The sequence below is a fragment of the Tamandua tetradactyla genome, chromosome 26, assembly GCF_023851605.1.
Source record: "Tamandua tetradactyla isolate mTamTet1 chromosome 26, mTamTet1.pri, whole genome shotgun sequence".
Taxonomy (NCBI): Eukaryota; Metazoa; Chordata; class Mammalia; order Pilosa; family Myrmecophagidae; genus Tamandua; species Tamandua tetradactyla.
In genome coordinates, this window is record NC_135352.1 from 45,856,812 (window position 1) to 45,878,146 (window position 21,335).

At 39.8% G+C, this 21,335-nt stretch overlaps 1 protein-coding gene across 1 annotated transcript in view; it reads left to right on the plus strand.

The window, feature by feature from the left end:
• Positions 1–21,335, plus strand: part of SPOCK3 (SPARC (osteonectin), cwcv and kazal like domains proteoglycan 3) — a 398,330-nt gene that overhangs the window by 290,401 nt on the left and 86,594 nt on the right. Inside the window, exon 6 of the mRNA XM_077144397.1 lies at positions 9,473–9,587. Coding sequence (XP_077000512.1) covers positions 9,473–9,587 — 115 coding nt within the window. The remainder of the gene's footprint in view (positions 1–9,472; positions 9,588–21,335) is intronic.

Consider the following 21,335-nt stretch of genomic DNA (forward strand, 5'->3'; position numbering starts at 1 on the left):
CTGTCCAAAAGTGTCAGGAATGCAAGCTCCTAAGGATTGCTAATTTTTGTTTTGCTAACAATGTACTCACACACAAATGAATGAAAATAATACTCGAATGAAGAAACACACTCATATAAAGCAAAGTAATCACTATATGAAACCAATAGACCAAAAAACATCAGAAAAAATCTTTAGTGAAGCTAGAATAAAAAATGCCAACAATAGTAAGAACTAAATCAGGTTTAGACTTTGCAATCTTAAAATATGAAAATTACTAGATAAATATTAGGTAGTATAAATGTAAATTAACTGTATAAAATATTCTTGAAGTGTGAAATATTTGAAGACTTAAAAGTGGTATTGAAAATTATAGCAATAACAAGAAAATTTCAGAAGCAATCAGAAAGATTTGTAAAAGAAATATAATATATGAAATTGAAAAATGTAATCATTAACTTGAAAATTAATGGATAGTTTAAAAAGCCGATTAGGGAGCTTTGAAGAGAATTAATATACAATATGCATACATTTATATGTGTGCATATATATAACAAAATTAAATAATACAATGCATTATATATAAATATATGTATATTTATTTATTTCAGAAAAAAGTCCCCAAAAGGGAATAGAAAATAGAAAGAAGAATGAGAAGATATAACACAATAAAGAAAATATTCAGTCATTGATTGAGAATTTTTCAGAAGTGATGAAATCCATGAATCCACAAATATAGGAAGTACAATATATATCAAGTAAGAAAAATAAGAAATCCAAATATAGAAATTCTGTAGTGAAATGGCAGATAACGAATGTAAAATCCAGACAGGCCATATTACCTACCAAAAATATTGTGGTTATGCCAAACAGGGTAGTGGGGTTTAGAAAGCAGGGGAAACGCAGGTAAAGTGATGAAAGAAAGGTCCCATCTGGGGAGAGGTGGGTGTGGCCCCCTCCGCCAAGGTACCGTCCCGTCCTCCTGCCCAGGACGAGGGAATGGCGGCCAAGGCGCCCTCTGGGCACTTGGGCCAGTGCGCCCTCCCGCTGCTCGGCCCAGAGCTTTCGCACATGTGGAGGAGTGTGGCTCCTGTCCCCCCTCCTGCCCGGCCCTGGGGGACCAATGCCTGGGGACGTGGGCGCCTTCTCACATCCTCTACCCTGCACCGTGGGAGCCAGCGCCTTCCCTTTTCAGAAAGGCCTGTCTCTGTCGACATCCCATCCTCCTTGCCAAAAACTGCCGTAGTCTGACGGGTCTGAGATTTATCCCACTCTCAAGCTGCCCCAGAGTCAAGGGATGCTGTCAGAGACACGAGGTTCCCGGGTCAGAGACAAGGGACTTACCAGTCATGGAGCGGACAACTTGACAGCTGTCAATTCTCCTTCCCCCACCATCTCCACAGGAGCTGTAGGCATGACCGGTAGTCTGCCGCGCATACATTGGGTTTGTCTCACAGCTAAGGAAACCTGAATTTGGCAAATCCCAGCATGTATAACTGGCTACCAACACTCCTGGGCAACTTTTCCCCAGGGATGTTACTGGCCACAAGCAAACCTGCCGTCTTTTCTAAGAGACACTACTCCATCTTGGGAGGCTACTTGCTATACAAACAAAACTGACCATGTGGTCCGGAAGTCGCATGCAGAAATACAGGCTGTCCACTGAGAAGTGTCTCCATGCACTGTACTCCCAGCAGCATACAAATGAGTCGGGCAGTTTTGCTATTATCAGAAAAACTAGATTTTCAGATAAAAACCATAGAAGATGAAGATCACTCTATCTGATCGATATGTTAATTCACCTGGAAAACCTAATATAATAATTCTGATCTCATGGGTCTATAATAAATGTTTTCACGATAAATGAAGCAGTTGCTACAGGGAGAAATGGTGAAATATTACTTATCTCCACGTTGTGAGGTTTCAACATTCCTCTCTTACTAAATGATAGAAAACCTGGTAGTTAGGCCCTCCCCCGCCTCCCTTAGCTGAGAGGACACAGTGGGGCCTCTGAAGTGTGCAGGGGACGGTGGAGAGTGGCGCACAGGTCTCCCGCCTAGGGACGGGGTGCTGAGAGCGCGACGGGCAGTGCGTGCCCCCGTCACATTGCTCTGCTGAACAGCTAAGACGAGAGTTTGAGTTTGTGAGTCGGTGTATGAGGACTACATTTCTCAGTGCTGGAGAAGGCGCTTCAAAGCTCAGAAAGGAGAAAGCTGGAAAGAATCTGAACCGTTGAACTGGAATTGAGGCATCGGTTTGAGCACATGTTGTTTTTACTGTAGGTGTTGGTTTACATAAGACAGAGATGGAAATGGTTTTCAGTGTGTATTTATGTGCATGTGTATTGTGGGGAGATAAATACTTAATTGCAATTTTTAATGAATTGCTGACCTCTGAAAGGTTAGCCACTTTGCTTCTGCTTTCTCTGGTTCACCTAACCCTCATCGTTTTCCTTTTCTGACTTGCCTCTCCTATGTAAATTCATTCTTAAAAATACACTTTCACTGCTGCATTTAGAGCTCCCTTCTCCTTACTGTAGCCAGAACTGCCAGGCTGTTGTCCCAGGTGCTTGTGTATTCCTAAAGTGCCTAGCAGAGGACACTAGGTCTCAGGAGACTTCTTCTCAGGCTGTTCCATCAGGGTTCCTCAAAAGGGAACATTCCACAGGGGAACAAAACTGACCTTTCTATCTTTGCATCCTACTCATTTTTCTCTTCTAGCATATTGAAAAGTAAATCATTGCTGCCAGCACATAAAACTCTCTGCAGACCACTGACCATTAAGCATATATATTAGCTATCAGAATTTGAAATACTTACAATAGGCAAACCCATACACTCAGAATCTAGACTATACGTTGCAGGGGAGGGGGTGGGCTTAGAGAGCAGGAAGTTATGGCTTGAAATGTACAAGATTCTTCGTGGAACAAGGTGGAAATGTTTTGCTGATAGATACTGGTGATGGTGGCACAACATTGTGCGCGTAATAAATATCGGAAGGTGATTAAAGAGGAAACGTTAGATTCCTCTAACGTTTATATGGTATATATGGTAAGAGAATGTAATTTTAAAAAAAACGTGGACTGCTGTACCCAGTGGAGCCTGAGTTAGACCACGGGCTGGAGCTCACGCTGCAGATACAAAAGTGTGCTGTCATCCGTCAGAGCAAACGCTGCACGCTGACACACGGTCTTGATGACAAGGTGGTGTGCCGGAATCCTGTTTTTATGAATGGTTGGTCTGTAAACCCACAACCGCTCCAATAAAGAAAAAGAAAAGTCAGAAGAAAGAAAAGAGTAGTAAATATTTCTAATAGGCTTTTGGTATCCCTTAAGGAAATTAAGCAGGGAATTTCCTCACCCTTTATACTTACAGAATCAGTTAATATAAAAATGCGTATGCAAGCCCCATAGACACTGAAATGGATGAGAAAATACCACACGTAAGTGTATTTATGTCTGTGGAAATGTGGAATTCTTCTATTACTTTAAAGTTTTCAGTGCTTTTTCCTTTCCTTAGCAAAATTTAAGGTCTTTAGAGTCTTTTTCTCTTTAGCTAAATTTAACTTTCTGTCCTGAATCTTTCATCTCTTTGCATGTCCTTTCAAAATGCATCCTTCGTTGCTTACTCCTGTTCTTTTTTTAAAATTCACTCCCTTTTTATCTATAAAAATAATTTCTGCTCAGATGTCATCCTCACTTTCAGGAGTACTTGGCATTATGACCTTCTTTTCTAATCCATTTTTTTTAACTATTCCTGCACCATTCTAGAAAATTCTATGAACTCTCTATCAAAGGCCGTGTTATATATTAAGATTTAAAAAAAATATAAACTATTTAAGTCAAATGATTTATTTGATTTTAAATACACATAAACATATGCATTTATTAAGTGACACATTTTTAAAGTTTTATTTTATTTGAAGCAGTTACTTTAATTGACGCCACATTGGCTTGGTACAATTTAAACAAGAATTTTGATTTCAGTGACAATTATGATAAACAATTAAGAATGAAATAGTTTTATAATAAGCATGCTAGCCTTTAACTTAAATTTTATTCTTGTTACCAGATTTTGAAGTCTAAGATATTTGTTTTAAAAATGGCCTTAAAAAGTGGAAAACTCACACAGCTCCTAAAATAACAGATATCTGGTTCCAGAGACCTCATAACCCATCTAAATGACTCAGTAATTGGAAGGTAGTGAGGCATTGTAGACATGCATTTATAAACGCAGCTGATTTGTGGGTAAACTTCATCCTGTTGTTCTGAGGGTACTTTGGGTTAAATTAGCCCTGAGACGGTGATGCAGCCAGCCCACTGCGTCTGTGAGCAGCTCCGGGCCGCGCAGGGCACACCATGCAACCAGCAGTACAGCCAGTCCAGGCCACAGCCCCGGCGGAAAGTGTCTTGTCCTTTCACTTCTGATGTTACATTGCAAGTTATTGTAAACTCTGTGCCAGTTTAAAATATACAGGATATTCCGCAATGTGTTTACTTATGTAAGAAAAATTGGTATCATTCCTGTTTGGAAAATAGGAGTTACACTGGTCTGAGAGTGTGTACTTAATGAAGTGAAGGCTAGGGTACCCCTTTGCTGTTTTCCTTCTTTTGCCCTTGGTAGGGTCATCTTTTAGCCAACTGCAGCAAGATTTTTGCTGGTTCATGATGAGGACTGCCTGATTATTAGCCCAGGTCGAAGGGGTCCTTCCTGCACTCACCTCACCTCACCTTAAATCCAAATAGCCCTTATAATCCCCACGTTCAAGGCGCTGTCTTAGACGCCTGATAGGACGTTGGAAACATATGCTCTGAGGCATAAGGGAGAAATTAACTCACATATCCGCGAGCCTTGGAAGGCTCACATTAAGGCTTTAATGTCCTCAGGCCTACTTGGTCCTTCCCTCATTTTACTGCCTTGTGACGTCCGTCCGTACATTCAGGTGCTGTCCCACTGAGGGCCAGCCCCTCTCCATGTCCAGCTCCTAGGGTGTGGGAGGACAGCGCTGACCTGCCTATGGCACGCAACTCGCCCAGCGGAGAAGGTGATGGTATATGACACTTTGAAGTGAAATAGGAAGTTTCTCAAAATAAAGTTCAGCTGGAGAGAGTAGGTGTGCCCCCAAATGAGCAGTGGTATTCCTTAATGGAAGGTAGCTGTTAGGCAAGCCCAGTGGCATGGTGTCGATGGTGCGTTGTTGCCCCACAGTGCATAGGTTTTCAGTGCCGGCACCACTGTGTTTGGCTCCCTCCTCATGTGCATATGCTCGAGTTATGATGTCTGCGTAAAAGCAAATCCCTGTTGAATGAAAGAATGGTTTCAAGGCTGGACCGAGTGTCCTCTTTGTGGTATGCACGTGGGAAACGCGAGTGTGGGGAGCAGAGGAACCCAAATGCAGGGAGTTTGCTCAGGGAAGGATTTTCTACAGCAGAACACGTGGCGGTCCCAATTCACATCTCAGTGCTCAGTCCATGTCTAACGTGCTGCTTGTCTAAGATAGGAAAGGGGTGCGATAGATCGGCCAGACCTACCTAGATTAAAGCAGAGTCTAAAAAGCAATTCATAATGTTCCCTATTTCCCAATTTGATTGCTTACTCACCTGAATAAAAATTGTTTTGTTTCAAGAACAGAACAATGTTGCTGTATTTTAACTACTGCTAATTATACACTTGCTCTATTTACAACTATAAAATAGTGTTCAAATCCCATTTTAGGCATATATATATAATATATATATAATATATATATATATATATTATATATATATATATATTTAACATGGGCAGGCACCGGGAATCGAACCCGGGTCCTCTGGCATGGCAGGTGAACATTCTTGCCTGCTGAGCCACTGTGGCCCACCCTAGGCATATGTTTCTGAAGAAAGTCACATAAGTTCTCTAAGCTTCACTTGTAATTTAATTTTAAAAATACCTCTCTTGCTTTGGTGATCAAAGGAGTATATAGCTCAATGCTTGACATTGGACCCCTCAGACAAAGGAAGCCACACAAGACATTGTCACATATGCAATTTGTTTTTTTTTTTAATGTTTTGCATTTTCTGGATTGTCTGGATAATAAAACCTCCTAGCTGGTTATTTATCTATATTATTGCCTTGACTCCTACACATGACTTTAGCAAATGCCCAAGAAAGCATCCCTCAGGAACCACGCATGGGTCGAGAGCATCTGGTTCTCCTCTCTCTCCTTCAGTGGACCTGCACCAGGCCAGCATCCCTCAGCCTAGGCTCTCTTACCACTTTGGGCCGGGTGACTCCTGGCTCTGGGAGCTGCCCTATGTATGCGTTGTAAGATGTTGGGGAGCAGTTCTGACCTCCGTGCTCTAGTGCTCCTTGCACCCTTCCCCGCCCCTCTCACCCCAGCTCCAGCTGTAACAGAACCACCCCCCATTGGGAAGCTGCGGTCTCAGGCGTTTCCCATGGCCATGGCCGTGGTGATTCCTTCTTCAAAGCCCGGGACCCCGGCCGGTCCTGCCGTCACTCACTGGGAGACCCGGCACCCCGGGCACAGCCCAGATCTCTCCTGCAGGAAGACTTTATTCTCCTCTCTCATCTTGTGTCTAAGCAGACGGTCGGAATCTCCCTTGCTTTTCACAGTGAATTGTAACCTACAGTGCTCTGTGCACAGGACCTTAGGACATCAGGAATGTAGTAATCATGTCTTTTTCTAAGGCATTTGCATTTTTGGTAATTAAAGGCTAATGAGCATGCCCTATAAGTGATATTTTAGTTCACTTATACCTTTATAAATATTTCAGCTTTGTGATAATTACGAAAATTGAACATTATTAATTAAGAATGCAATCAGTGAAATAGCATTTTTAATTTGTCCTAAATATTCTTCAGGAAGAATTTTTTATAAAGATTCCTCCCCTCCCGACACACTTTTTCTCTGAAATCAATTCATAGGTAAATAAAGCTAAGAAGTTTCCAGATTACAGGAAGCTGGAGTCTTATAATTATACACAGGATATTCATATGAATTCTGCTGCTCTTTAAAAAATACATACAGAAAAAGGAGATTCCATAGAATCATTACAAAAAGAGAGAAATTCTTTCATTTACAATGTAATTCTTCTATAAAATTATAATTCATCATACCATGCAATCTGAAAGATAATTTTGGATATTTTTATTCTTATAATGATGCCAAAGAAATGTAGCTAGAGGTTAAAAAAATAGCAGTAAAAAATGCTAAAATGTTGTGATTCTTTTTTTAATAGACTAATAACTAATATACTTTTTGTTCATTCAAATATTATCAAAACTTTCATGTTCTTTGTATAAATCAATCACTGTTACAATAACCCATATTTAAAATTTGAATGAGTGTGGCATAAAACGTCTTTGAAGAAAGCTAATTTATTTTCAAAATTTAGGCTATAATTAATAGTGATTTTTGGTTTTGTCTGCTTATATACCACTTGTAGTTGCCCTTGAACTCTTCTTAAATTATGTCATAATTCAGAATTTTCACATAAACAAATCCAGAGTTCTGAAATACTGTTAGAAGAACTTACAGTAAAGGATATTAAAATTGAAGTTCCAAAGTTTCATGTAACTTATTAGTCTGTCCTTAAATCACTTGTTAAACTATTTATTCTACTTTTAGTAACATATTGGGCATTTTTAACTACATTTAAAATTCACTATGATTTTACATGACTTATTTTTTTCAACTATTTAAACATTGAACCTTGAAAAATAATGATGTATTTGAAAGAGTTTGTTCCACAGTGAGGCTCAGGATGCCACTAAAATTATGTTCAAAATGTGTAATACCATTTTAGTCACCTTCTGTGGCTCTAGTTACGAATATTTCATGGCAATTTAAAATTGTTTTATAAGGAAAAATATGTCCTACAGATGTATGACCTGGTCGCCATTGGGCGCATTTAGTGCTTCTTGGTATCAGCGGAGTGGAATTAAATTAGTCGCTGATGCAGTTGCCTATAGGAGCCCAAAAGTCTACCTTGTTTAATTTCATAATAATTTATACTGCATAAATGTTGGAGAAAGCCAGCAAAGAAATCACATTACTTCAGAATTAGCAAGATATATTTCTTTTACAGTAAGGAAGATAGTCATTACCTCTTAAAAGTTGGAGTACTTTTACATTTTTCTTTTATGCAGCCACATGCCAAGTTACAAAATATTTTAACTTAAGAATGAGTTTAAAAATGTGCAATTCCACTAAGAGGAATGTTTACAAAGCAAAACTTACATGCCGTATATTTTTTATTAAGTGACTTTAATTGCAGTTAGTTTTTATTTAACTTTTACTGAGAGCCTGGTTCATGACTGTTATATTGGGAAAAGCTGACTGTTTGACTCTAAAAACTCTGTGGATTGGATGTTACTTATGTGGGACATCGAAGCTGAGAACAGTTAATAAACAGCCCAAAGGCAACATAGAAGAAAGTGGAAACCCTAAATTCTAATTCAGGTGGAATGCTTTTTGTTCAGTACCATTTTTCTTTTATTTTTCACAGCATGAGTGTTAGAATCACAAACACACTATTGTCACACTCTTAAGAGGTTTTATTCCTCTGATTACACCAACATTGAAAACTCGCATGCTGTCCTCACCTTTTCTACAAAATAAAGTGAAATAATTTCTGGGATTTATAGAACCAGTCTTAAGTGATAACACTGTTTTATGAGTGTATAATTGTACAAATGTGGAACTATAAAATATGACCTATGAAGAACTCAGTTTAGAAACCATTTGTATGGTAGGATTAGAGAAGCACTAAAAAGAAAGATGGCCCAATTCCAAAGTATAATGTATATTATAGTAATTAACATAGTATATGAAATATAACCCTGCACTCGTATAATTGCTATATGTATACATGTATAGAAGCATTTTGTGTATTATTTTATATATAAATGCATATGCTTGTGTGTGTGTGTGTGTGTGTGTTGGGCTTTGTGACATCTTTGTGGGAAATCACGATATTTTATAAACACATCAATTCACAAATTTACACTGTACAGTTTTTTTGCCTGCTGTGATACATCATAGGCCATCCCGTGATGTGCAAATCATTGACTGAAAACAAAATCAATTACTGGTATCTGTCCCCAAAACTCAGGCTTAAGTAAGAGATAAGACACTTACGTACTGAAGTAACTAAAATCCAAGAATCTGCACAAAAGGGGCTTGAGAGAAGCATGGTCAACACCTGTGCCGTCTCTGTCCATGTGATTCTGTGCTCAGTTCATATGTGACAGAGCTGTCAAACTGGAGACAGTGACTGCTCACCAACATTGGCGGCCAAAGCAGCTGCATGCCCCATCCTGCAGCAGGAGCATAAGAGCACATACCATTGCGCCTTATCAGTCGGAGACGCACAACATAGCAAAAACATTTTCAAATCATATGCATAAAACTTAATCTTTCTAAATCTCTCTCGATGTTCTATGATACAAATAAATGTAGTTGAATTACTGTTTTTTCTCTCTTCATACAGTGCAAACTGGAATATCAGGCATGTGTCTTAGGAAGGCCACTCTCAGTCACATGTGAAGGTCGCTGCCCGTGCCCTTCAGATAAGCCAGCAAGCACAAGCAGAAGCGCTAAGAGAGGTAAGTGGTGGAAATTTATGTTCATTTTAGTGGGTGGTGAACGGGAAACAAAAGCATGTTATTGAAATATGGTTCTACCTTCTTTCCATTCTATTAAAATGTTCCACAATAAATGCTAAGCCATTAAATACACAATAGAGCTCATTTTTTTTTACAAATAACTAAAGGTAGCTATGTTGTCAATGATGTATTTATTGTTGTAATTTTTACATTTTAATGTCAATTATTAGAGAAAGTAATGGTTTCTGTAGATTTCCATTTACTTTCATGGTAATAGCTGGATGCTTCTTTGCTGTTTGTTCACCATACATAAAAAATCTAAAGCAAAACATTCTACAAATCATGGTGTCTAAACTGTGTGATTTAGCAAGGAACTTATCAGTGATAAAGAAGTAAGACCAAATTGACTTTTATCAGAGGTGAAACTGGTAAATTAAATTAAATTAAAATCCTTTTTAAATAGAAATGTCTACTTCACATATGTGTAAGCATATGTATACATATATATAATATTTTGTACAGAATAATTTCATGAATTAAATTATCTTTTGTTTAGACCTAGAATTTTTAAATCTTCACTTCTATTGGTTTGATGTCTACTAAAAATAATGAAATACATTTAACCTGATATTTATCATGATATATCACTTAAAATTATTTATCATAATTTAAACTGTATTTTTATATGTTTGTGATATTGTAACTTGCTAAAAATTCTTCATGTCTGCTAGTTTCAATCCCACAAAGCACTAGATAAGGAAAGAAATAGAGGGAAGTACATGCTTCTTTAAAACAAAGACTGCATTATAGGGCTACTGAACAGCATGTCATCAACATTTATTAGATGTTTTTTACGACTATCTGAGACTTATAATTTAACAGCAATAAAAATACCTTTCTTCATCATCTGTCAACCTTTCTTGATTGTATACCTTATAAATATAGATACTTGATTTTTGCTCTGTTTTTGGAAAAATATGAATGATGGATGTGAAGCTAAGAAATGAAAGCCTCAGTTATTATGAAGTATGTTTAATATAAACTATGCATTTTATTAAATATGGCATACTTGATAGTCCATGGTACAGTTCCATAGTGAATCTTTTATCGCAGATGCAATTTTAAACCTCAGTTATGCCACTTATTTTGGTCTCTCTGTCTTAGAGTAATGGTTAAGATTCCCATTTAAAATAGCAATATGTAGCAACAGTGCTGATAGTAAAATGACTGGTCAATTTTATTATTCAAAAGTGCACTAAATGATTTGAGATGAATGGTAAATTATTGCTTAGGCAGTGGGAACAAAATTTCCTACTTGGGCAGAAGAAAGTGTGAAGCTGGCTTCCAGGAGCCCAATCCTTAGAAATTCTCAACTCTTCTGCCTCGCAGGACCCTGGGTCCAGTTTCAGAGTTTAGTGCCTTCTGAATCTCCCACCTCCACCTTCCTAAACCACAATCTATCCAGACCCTAAACGAGGACGCTCAGCTTCTCCTCAAGTGTACTGATCCGCTTGAAAATGAAAAGCTAATCATAGTTTTAACTGGCATACTTTCACTGCTGATATACACAATTAACTGAAATTTGAATAGATTTTCCTCTGAAAATCACATCTCAAGTATGAAATAAGTCCTACTTTGTTGTTCAATATTCATGTCTCATCGTTTTTAGTGGAGGTTCGTAATAATAATATTCAAGAATATGTAGTCCTGATAGGTGTATGTCTTTGGAACAGTACAGCACTTCAGCAATATCTCCCCATCTTAATGTTACTTTTGAATAAGATAGGTTTGATGTAGTCTCAATTTATCATAACCTCCCGCAAACTGCACGAATAACTCAATATGCATTGAATACAGAAGGTAGCACCTGAGAAGGGGATCCCTTGTGAATAAACAATAATTATGTTAAACATAGTTCAAATTCTCTGTACAATGTTTATATCAATATGTCAAGAAGAAAAATTTTCTTAAAATTGTATCATCAAGGGAAAAGATCATTTGTGTTCAACTGTGCATACAACAAAGGCAAGAAAAATATAAAATAATCCCTTCTGATGGATTGTCAGTGCAAAGCAAATGCAGGATTTTGGTAGCTGCAAAGGAAAAGCAGTACAAAACTTTTGAATGTCATTTTTGCATGGTGCCAATGGCTGAGAGACATGGGAAATGTAAAACTGAGCTCAGCATCAATTCTGCTCTTTCAGCTGTCATGTGCATTACGTGTATGCCGTCGGTGGGCTGTGCAGTGCACAAAATGCTATTTAAAATCATCTCTGCTGTAGAAAACATGAGGAAGAAACTACCAACACTGAAATAGTTCTTAAAACTTTCTGACTTCCTACAGTTGATACCAAATTGTTGCCATACAATTCCTATGTTTTCACGATGTTAAGAGCAGAATGAATTATTCACATGCACATGAAATATATTAAGTGAATAAAAGCACATTTCTTTTATAAAGTAGGAAAAATAAAGTTCTGCAGTGTTACCATATTTTTTTCACTGACGGATGTTCAGAAAATAGGCCAAGTGTATACAGTCACACATCCTAAATAAAGAAAAATAGGTGATTTGTGTTTTTAAAGTTCTGGAATCTGACATTAGATAAGTAGGTAGGTAAGCACACTCCTATTCAATCCAAAACTTGGCTATCCAGTTTTCTCCATTTCTGATGCATAAAACCAAATTTACAAAGGCTGGGCTTCTAGGTTACATGACTAGATTCCTTCTGGCTTTCCTTCCTTCCCTTGTTTTGCAATCTCAAATGCGGGAGTTTTCACATGAAAGGTGAATCTATTTCATTTAAAGAATACTGACATTTCAGCTGATATTTAAAAGCCTCTAATATTTGTATATGACTGGAGCATATGCATTTCATATCTGTGGGGATGGACTGCTAATAGAGTATTTTCCATAGGATGTGCGTGTGCATGTGCATGCGTGTGTGCACATATATATGTATGCATATAGAGATCTTAAAACTTAGAAGGACTTAGAGAACCAGATAACAAAAAGTATTGGGAAGGAATTTAGAAAGCATTTACTTTACACTTGATATATCCAAACTTAAAGGAGTCTATCCTCGACACATACTGAAGTGTCTACATAGCGAAATACATAGGCACAGACAATTTCATACATAAGATATATCGTGAATAATGGACATTTGGTTATTCATTCAAAAAAGTTCAGAAGACTCTCTTAATTGGTGCATTGCTTTAGTTTCAACCGATATTTCAAGTTCCAAAATTTCTTTATGTTTATGAGTATTATAGGTATTATGGGTTTATATATAAATATATATATATATATTTATATATATATGTATAAAACCATAATTACACATATACATATAATTGCTTAAAATTTGCATTAATTTTAGTTAATGTTTCACTCTAAATCATTTTTAACCCCATCCCTAACACACACATAAACATACACACACACACACACAACTTGATAGTATGAAGTGTTGAGTTTGAATGGAGACAGTCACACAGAAGGAAGAAGATAGATAGAAATTCAAAGAGTAAATCTGGGTGAGAATTGGAGAGAAAGACAGAAGAGTAAATAAAATGGATCTCTAAGGCAGGGAGAGCAGTGGGAGAATGTAAGCATGTGTTCTTGGGGGGACACGGTGTACAAATCAGTTGACAACTTCCAGAGATAGAAACTTTGGATTTAATTTAAGTCAGACACATGGATCTCTCAAGGTTCTTAGCCGAGATGGTATATCCAAAAGGATTTTGCAAGGCTTTCTCTTTTTCTGGTATGCCACAGATCTGGTTTTATTTGTTGTCATTTTTTTTGGGGGGGGGGGTGTATTTAGAAGGTAAGTGTAGTATAGCAGAAAGGAAGTAATCACTTCCCAGCAAGATAGTGGAAGTACAAACAGGAGGAGAGATTGAATTTCAGTAATATTCCTGAGATGGAATTCACAAGACGTGAAAATCAGTTGTATATGGTGGTGAAAGGAGAGTAAAGCGACGAAGGATCACTCTGGATCTGGAAATGTGGCTGACATAAACTGGTATCAACGACCAAGCTCATTTTCCTGCACCTGCATTTCTGTTTCTAGCATAGAATATATTAGCTTTCTGAATGCATAAGTGAGGCCAAGTGATGTGTATTTAGGAGATATTCTGTGGCTTATTCTGTAGCTAAAAGAATCGTAAGATATATTTGTAGTTTAGCATCACAAACTGTGAGAAGAATTTTGGAATATCTTAGAGTTTAATATAAAGCTTCTTTATATAATTTATCAACTTTTTTCCGAATTCTTGATGAGTTTCCCACATCCTGATAATAATTTTAAGCCTCAGAATAGAAAAGGAAAACACAGTTGATGTTTGATGGCAGTATTTATACCATCTCATAAAGAAATGGTTGATTTGCTATTTTAGAAATTAGGAAAAAATATAGATTGTTAATTTTGGGCATTGAAGTCATATCTGTATTTTATGGAGGAAAAAGAGAAAACATGAAGTCAGAATGAATTAAAAGCAGAAAATAATATATTCTTTTCTGTAAAATAATTTGAAGGAATTATTTTTGTTGAAATAAAAACTGCGTATGCTACTCTGTACTTTGTAATTTCATTGTTAAACAATTTGATGACATTATTAATGAATTTACTGAAGGAATTATTTTATTTTAGGAATGAAAAAGATCTGTTAATAATTTGTCAAATTGACTGTTACCTTGCAAATGGCTAAAATAAGAAAAGAAAAATTGACAAACTTGCATGACCGATGTTTCTGTTTATAGGTTAAAGTATATAACTATACGTGTGCATTGTCTTTCCAGGTGAACATGCTAAGAATAAATTATATTACACTGTCATATATAACTCAACAATTAATTTTAAAAGCATACTTTGAAGGTCTCCATGGTTTTCTATTTGTTTATTTACATTTTCTTTCTTAGTTTGGTTAGATCATTGGGAAATTATATTTAAAAGTTCCATGAATAAATCAGTAATATAACAAAGGAGTAATATAATGAGACTGTGCTTGAACAAACCAGTTTACAAATATTTTCAATGTATTCCTAATGTAAAGAAGAGGTATATTTGGATGTTTAAGTACTTGATTTGGGGTGTGTGAAGGTTAAGTATGATGGCACAGGAATAGAGAAGAAACAGCAGTTAGGAAGTTCATGATAACTGAGGATGGAAATGATGGTGAATTAAATATCAGGGATAGGAGGCAGGTGATGGATTCACAGAATATTTAGGAAGCTAAAAGGTCAGCACTTGGTGATTTATTGGATTTAGGAAAGGAGGAATGTTGAGGAGTTAATAATAGCTCCTGAGAAGATGATGATGATAAAACTGAGATGGAAAAACCATTAGGCTATCCAGTTAGGAGGGAAAGTTGTTCAGTTCAGTATTGGACAGTGCTTTCAAGTGTCTGTGTCCATCCAAGTGGAGACATCTGTCTTCCATATTTAAGGGAAGAGGCTGGAGCTGTCAGTAAACAGCCATAGTGTTAGCCGGCAGGGATGGAACCTGAGCCCACGTGCCATCCAGGGGCGGGAAGTGATACGATCAGGGTGGGAACACGGAACAGACTAATATTCTCCGCCCCAGCAGAGAGGGAAGGCCCGATCAAAGAGTGACGGGGCGAAGATAAGGACAGGAGAGCAGGGCGCTGTGCTAAGGAGTAACTCTGGAAAGACTAGTCATGCTTATTGTGGCCAGCTTCAGGCCTGGCAACTGCTAGTGACTCGAGAAAGAGCAATTTCAGTCTCGTGGGAGTTGCGGGAACTCACATGGATCCTCCCTTGCATATGTGAGGGTCATTCAGCAATGCATGTTCCCCCTTCCCCATCCTGCTCGTCTCCCACACCCAACATTCAGCTCCCTTCGGTCAGCGGGCACAGGGCAAACCACAGAATAATCATGCAGCATGCGATGGGGACGCGTGAAATAGCACACATTTGCATCTACTGCCTGCAGAGTTCTCTCTCCCTTCCTAATTTCCTTCACTCCTCCAAACACGCAGACGTTACTGGAATACACGTTGGACACGTGAGGAAACTGAGGCTCGGGGTGGGAGGGCTTTCCATTGGACAGCCACACGCGCTGTCCTTCTCTCTTCTGTGCCCACCTTCTGCATAGTTCTTCCTGAGAATTAAGAGTTAGATTTCACCCCATGGTGAAACCTTGGGAAAATCTGTCAACTTTGAAGGTTTAAGCTTTTAAATTACAAAGCAAACGGGCCAAACTAAAATGTGTTGTATTGTGCATGCAAATTAGCCATGTTCTGGGCCCCCTGTTCTGCATTCCAGTGGATGTGGACCCCTCACAGGTAAGGTCTCCACCGACTGCTGCTTCAGCTCAGGTGTGGTCCCGCCGAGCCAGGGGCTTCAGCTCAGGTGTGGTCCCGTTGAGTCAGGTACTTCAGCTCAGGTGTGGTCCTGCCGAGTCAGGAGCTCCAGTTCAGGTGTGGCCCCGCTGAATCAGGTACTTCAGTTCAGGTGTGGTCCCGCTGAATCAGGTACTTCAGTTCAGGTGTGGCCACGCTGAATCAGGTACTTCAGCTCAGGTGTGGTCCTGCCGAGTCAGGAGCTCCAGTTCAGGTGTGGCCCCGCTGAATCAGGTACTTCAGTTCAGGTGTGGTCCCGCTGAATCAGGTACTCCAGTTCAGGTGTGGCCAAGCTGAATCAGGTACTTCAGCTCAGGTGTGGTCCTGCCGAGTCAGGAGCTCCAGTTCAGGTGTGGCCCCGCTGAATCAGGTACTTCAGTTCAGGTGTGGTCCCGCTGAATCAGGTACTTCAGTTCAGGTGTGGCCACGCTGAATCAGGTACTTCAGCTCAGGTGTGGTCCTGCCGAGTCAGGGGCTTCAGTTCAGGTGTGGTCCCGCTGAATCAGGTACTTCAGTTCAGGTGTGGCCACGCTGAATCAGGTACTCCAGTTCAGGTGTGGCCACTCTGAATCAGGTACTTCAGCTCAGGTGTGGTCCTGCCGAGTCAGGGGCTTCAGTTCAGGTGTGGTCCCGCTGAATCAGGTACTTCAGTTCAGGTGTGGCCACGCTGAATCAGGTACTCCAGTTCAGGTGTGGCCACGCTGAATCAGGTACTTCAGCTCAGGTGTGGTCCTGCCGAGTCAGGGGCTTCAGTTCAGGTGTGGTCCCGCTGAGTCAGGGGCTTCAGTTCAGGTGTGACCCCCCTCAGGTGTTCCCTCCCAGCCAGGTCCTTAAGTTCAAGTGTGACACCTGCCCTCAGGTGTGATGCCCCCAGTCATATAACGTGAGGTGTGACACCACCCCCTCAGGTGTGCCCCCCAATCAGGTGCTGCAGTTCAGGTGTGGCCCTGCCCAGGCAGGCTGGGCTCTGGTCTGGGTGGGCTGTAATCTGGATCCCCGGAATCGCACAGCAGCCTGAAAGGGAGGGAGAAGCCGGGGGAGCAACTGCTGAGTCAGAAGGGACAGACATCCTCACGCGCGTTGCCGTGTGATGGAAATGCCAAGGAACCCCGGAGACTGCAGACCAGCCGGGCGACGCCGACCTCCCGAGGAAGCCAAGCCCCGAGCCCCGAAACCGTGAGCCCAGAGGTTCTCGTTGTTCAGCCAACCCCTGGTATGGCGCTTTTTCCAGCCGCTGGGAAGCGAACCCAGGACCGTTTGGCCTTCGTGAGCACGTGCTTCGCGCGCCTCTGGGAGCTTCAGCGCATCCTGTCTCCAAGCCTCGCCCAGCCCTGCGAAGGGAGGCCGTGCGTGCCCTCCCGTCGGACGAGGACGCGAAACCGCAGAGGGCCAGTGACCAGGACGCCTGCTTAGCAGCGCCCGGCGACGGCTCGGGCTGCGGCCCCGGGGCGCGCACACCAGCGGGCGGCCCTGCAGGGCTCCGAGCGCCAAGCGCCCTGCCCCGGGAACCGCGTCTGCGCAGTCCGTGCGTGTGAAGAGCTTACGTCATCGCTTACATCATCGCTTACGTCATTCATCGCTTACGTCATTCGTACCCCATCACTGCCCCCGAGCAGGGAGATTGAAAGAACGGCATCAGATTTTAAAGTCAGACGAGGGTAGGCAGATAGTTATGTGTCTATTTACAGGGAAAACCATTTCATACATTTAGGTTGATTGTTGAAAGTCTAAAAACCGTTTGGCTTTCTTCGCCTACCGTCTTGGCCAACTTCTGCTAGTGTATACTTTCTGAAGCCAAATTTTCGTAAAATATTACATAATAAACATTCTGAAATGCCAAAAAGGAAGCGCACATCTAGATTTCTCTCCTTAGATATTTTGTTTGCACTTTCCCTGGCAGCATTTTAAACATTTCTAGGGTGATGCAGGAAGACATTTATCACAGAAACAGCCAACTTGCTAAATGTATACTAATTAATCTGCTTTGTACATTTCCTTCTGAAGTTTATTCATGTCAATTTTATGCTTATTGGCAAAATGGTTCATATTAATATTACTTTTACAGATATGGTAACAGGTTAATGTAAAATCACTAGTAATGAAGATATTACAAGAAACAAATATCCATTCAAGAATATTACTGTGTAACTTTCTCTAAATCATCTCTAATAAAGAAAGTATGATTTTTCTCTAAATAAAACTGACAGGGATGATGAGAACTTTTAATTATAATTTGCTCTCAAATGGAGCGTGGAACCATTTTATCATTTACTTGCTTCTGCAATGTTTTTTTTTTTCCAGTAGTTTTCCACAGATTTTTCTTCTGCCCATCCTTGCCAAATATGTGGTGGTTGATAGAACTTACTTTACTTAAATTTATATCGTGTTTGTTTAAAAAGTCATATTATTCATTCTTAGATTAGGTTTTCTGAAGAAAAGGAATATTATTTTTAATGAAAATATTTACTGAAAATATGACAGTTCTACTGCTATAAAGGAAATATTACAATTCTGATAGTGGAATTACTCAAACAGAAATAAATTATCAATGAATGTTTCAATAGTACCAGACAAAATAGCCAAAGAGAAATCTACTGTTTCTTCAAAACACATACGTTTAAAAGGCTTCCAGAGGGGCTTGAATTTCAGTTTCTGTAAGAGGATTTTTTTGACATCTTAAATAATTCATGTACCATAAATGGTAAATACTAACCAGTACAGATGGAGGTATAATGAGATCAATTGATCACACATAATGCCTCTTCACATCCTATCTCATTTCCCAAAAGTAACCACTTTTTTTGTGATTCTTTTGGTTGTTATCACATCATTGATAGAGGCATCTCTTTATTGATAATATGCCAATGTTAGACTATATCTACAGCTACCTGTTCTAAAAGATGTCTGTTTGTAAAAGATTATAATCTATAGTTCTTTCAAAATTTATAATTATAGGGCAGTGTAATGATGGTTCAGTGGCAGAATTCTCGCCTGTCACGCCAGAGACCCAGGTTCAATTCCCGGAGGCTGCCCGTGTCCCCCCACCCCCCAAATATGTATATATGTATTTATAATTATAGGGCGTGGAAGAGTAGTTCAGTGGTAGAATTCTCACTTGCCATGTAGGAGACACAGGTTCAATTCCTGGTCCATGCACTTTCCAAAAAACAAACAAGAAAAACAAAAAACAGACAAGAAAAAAATTCAACAAATGGTGCTGCAATAACGGATACTCACATGGAAAAATAATCAACTGTGACACTGCCATACAGCATAAAAAATATATATATAATTATATTTATATATTGTTAAAGGATAATTATATACATAATATGTATTATATATAATATATAATATGGTATAATATAATAATATGTAAAGTGTATTAAAGATTTAGCTTATTTTTATTACCTTAACTGCCACATCCCAATGATGATAATCGTACTATTATGAAGTTATTCTTTTGGTAATTTTTGTAACTTTAAATAATAAATGTTCTATGAACTTTAGAAAAGTGTTTCTGGACTCCCCTCTTTCCACATCTCTTTCCCTCATTCACCTCAAATTCTTTCACTTATAGTTTATGTTTATTACACTTCAATCCTTCTTAAACTAAAACTAAGTCTTTTGATTTGTCTTTAGTTTGATTCTAAATGTGTGAAATCAGGTAGCGAGCTTCATGTCAGTGTACTTGCAGAGGTCATTCGCTCCCGGACAATGCGCGGTGCTGCCCACTCCTGCACAGCTGCCGTGTAGCTGTTTTCCCTGCGCCAGCAAACGAGAACATCACGGTCATATGGATTCTCAATCAGTCGTTTGAAACCTTGTCAGATTTTAGTGAACTTTGTATTTGAGCCATGACTCTCTCCCACGGGGTCTCCAAGCAGCTTTCTTTACTTGTGGAGGGAAGAATAAAATATCATTATCAGATTTTACGAGTCCGTTGGCCTCCTAACTAAGAAACCCCAGCTGCGTCTCTCATGCTGTGCTGGGAGGTGGCTCTGCGCTGCCCTCCTACCTGCTGGGCCAGCTTCTGAAACAAATGTCCTGGCTGCCTGGGCTAGCGTCTCCCCGCACCGCAGACACGGTTTGTTTACACTCCAGGGCAGAAAAGCAGGCTGACTTTCTGAGGAGATCTGCTGCTTTCCAGAGCCATAGAGTTTATGTCTTCCTTCTGGGCAAAAGGTTGGGTGAGTTGCTGCCAGTCTTGTAGGATTGGGGTGATCGAAGCTCGGTCCTTCTCGGATGACACAGATGACCGTGTGCTCAGCACTGCACTGGCCGACTCCACACTGTCTCCATGGGACGTCGGGTCGGTCCTTCTCGGATGACACAGACGACCGTGTGCTCAGCACCGCACTGGCCGACTCCATGCTGTCTCCATGGGACGTCGGGTCTGTCCTCCTCAGATGACACAGATGACCGTGTGCTCAGCACCGCACTGGCCGACTCCACGCTGTCTCCATGGGACATTGGGTCTGTCCTCCTCAGATGACACAGATGACTGTGTGCTCAGCACCGCACTGGCCGACTCCATGCTGTCTCCATGGGACATCGGGTCATCTGATGGGAACTAATTGGAACCTCGTTACCCCTGTTGTGCCTTGGGTAATAAACTGCCCAAATGGTTTTGGACTTGTTTCACTATCAGCCAAATTTTGGAGCAAGCAGACCCAGCTCCCTGCTTTTTAAGTGCCACTTGTCCGCCACTTGGCATGTTGCCCGTTCTGGACCTTTCCCCCGTCCTGCTCCCTTGTAGATGTGCTGTCTTCTGAGCCTGCAGCAAACTCTCACCTGTAACCGTCCTAACTTGCATTCCTACCCTATATCCACTATTTTCTGGATTCAATGTCTTCCTATTTCTTATGTTTTCTCCTTTGGTTTTCTTGATTATATGCTTTAGTACCTTCTTAAAAGGGAAGAATGGATGATAAAGTTTTTGAGAATTTCAATACCAAAAAAGTCTTTACTTTGGTCTTATGACAAGTAAATAGTATGACTGGGAATAAGCTATGGACAAAATATCATTTTTTCCCTAAGAATTTGAAGGCATTGATCTTTTGTCTTAATACTTGTAGTGTCGCTGAGAAAAAGAGAAACGGTGAAGCAAATATAGGATTAATGGATTGTAGAGCCCACAAAGGAGATGACACATAGTTAGGTAGAAAGTTAAGAGGTGGTTCTTATAGACTTTGCTTGAAACTAAAATGCTGTTGTTATTATTAATGACAAGATACAGGTTATGACCGGGGGAAAAGAGTGCTGAGATAGGGAGAAGGAAAAGATCATTGGGAGAGTGCAGTTCAAGGAACTGTGCGACCAGGGAATTTAAGAAAATTTATATGTGCTTACTGAAATAATCTAGAACTATGACGTAAGT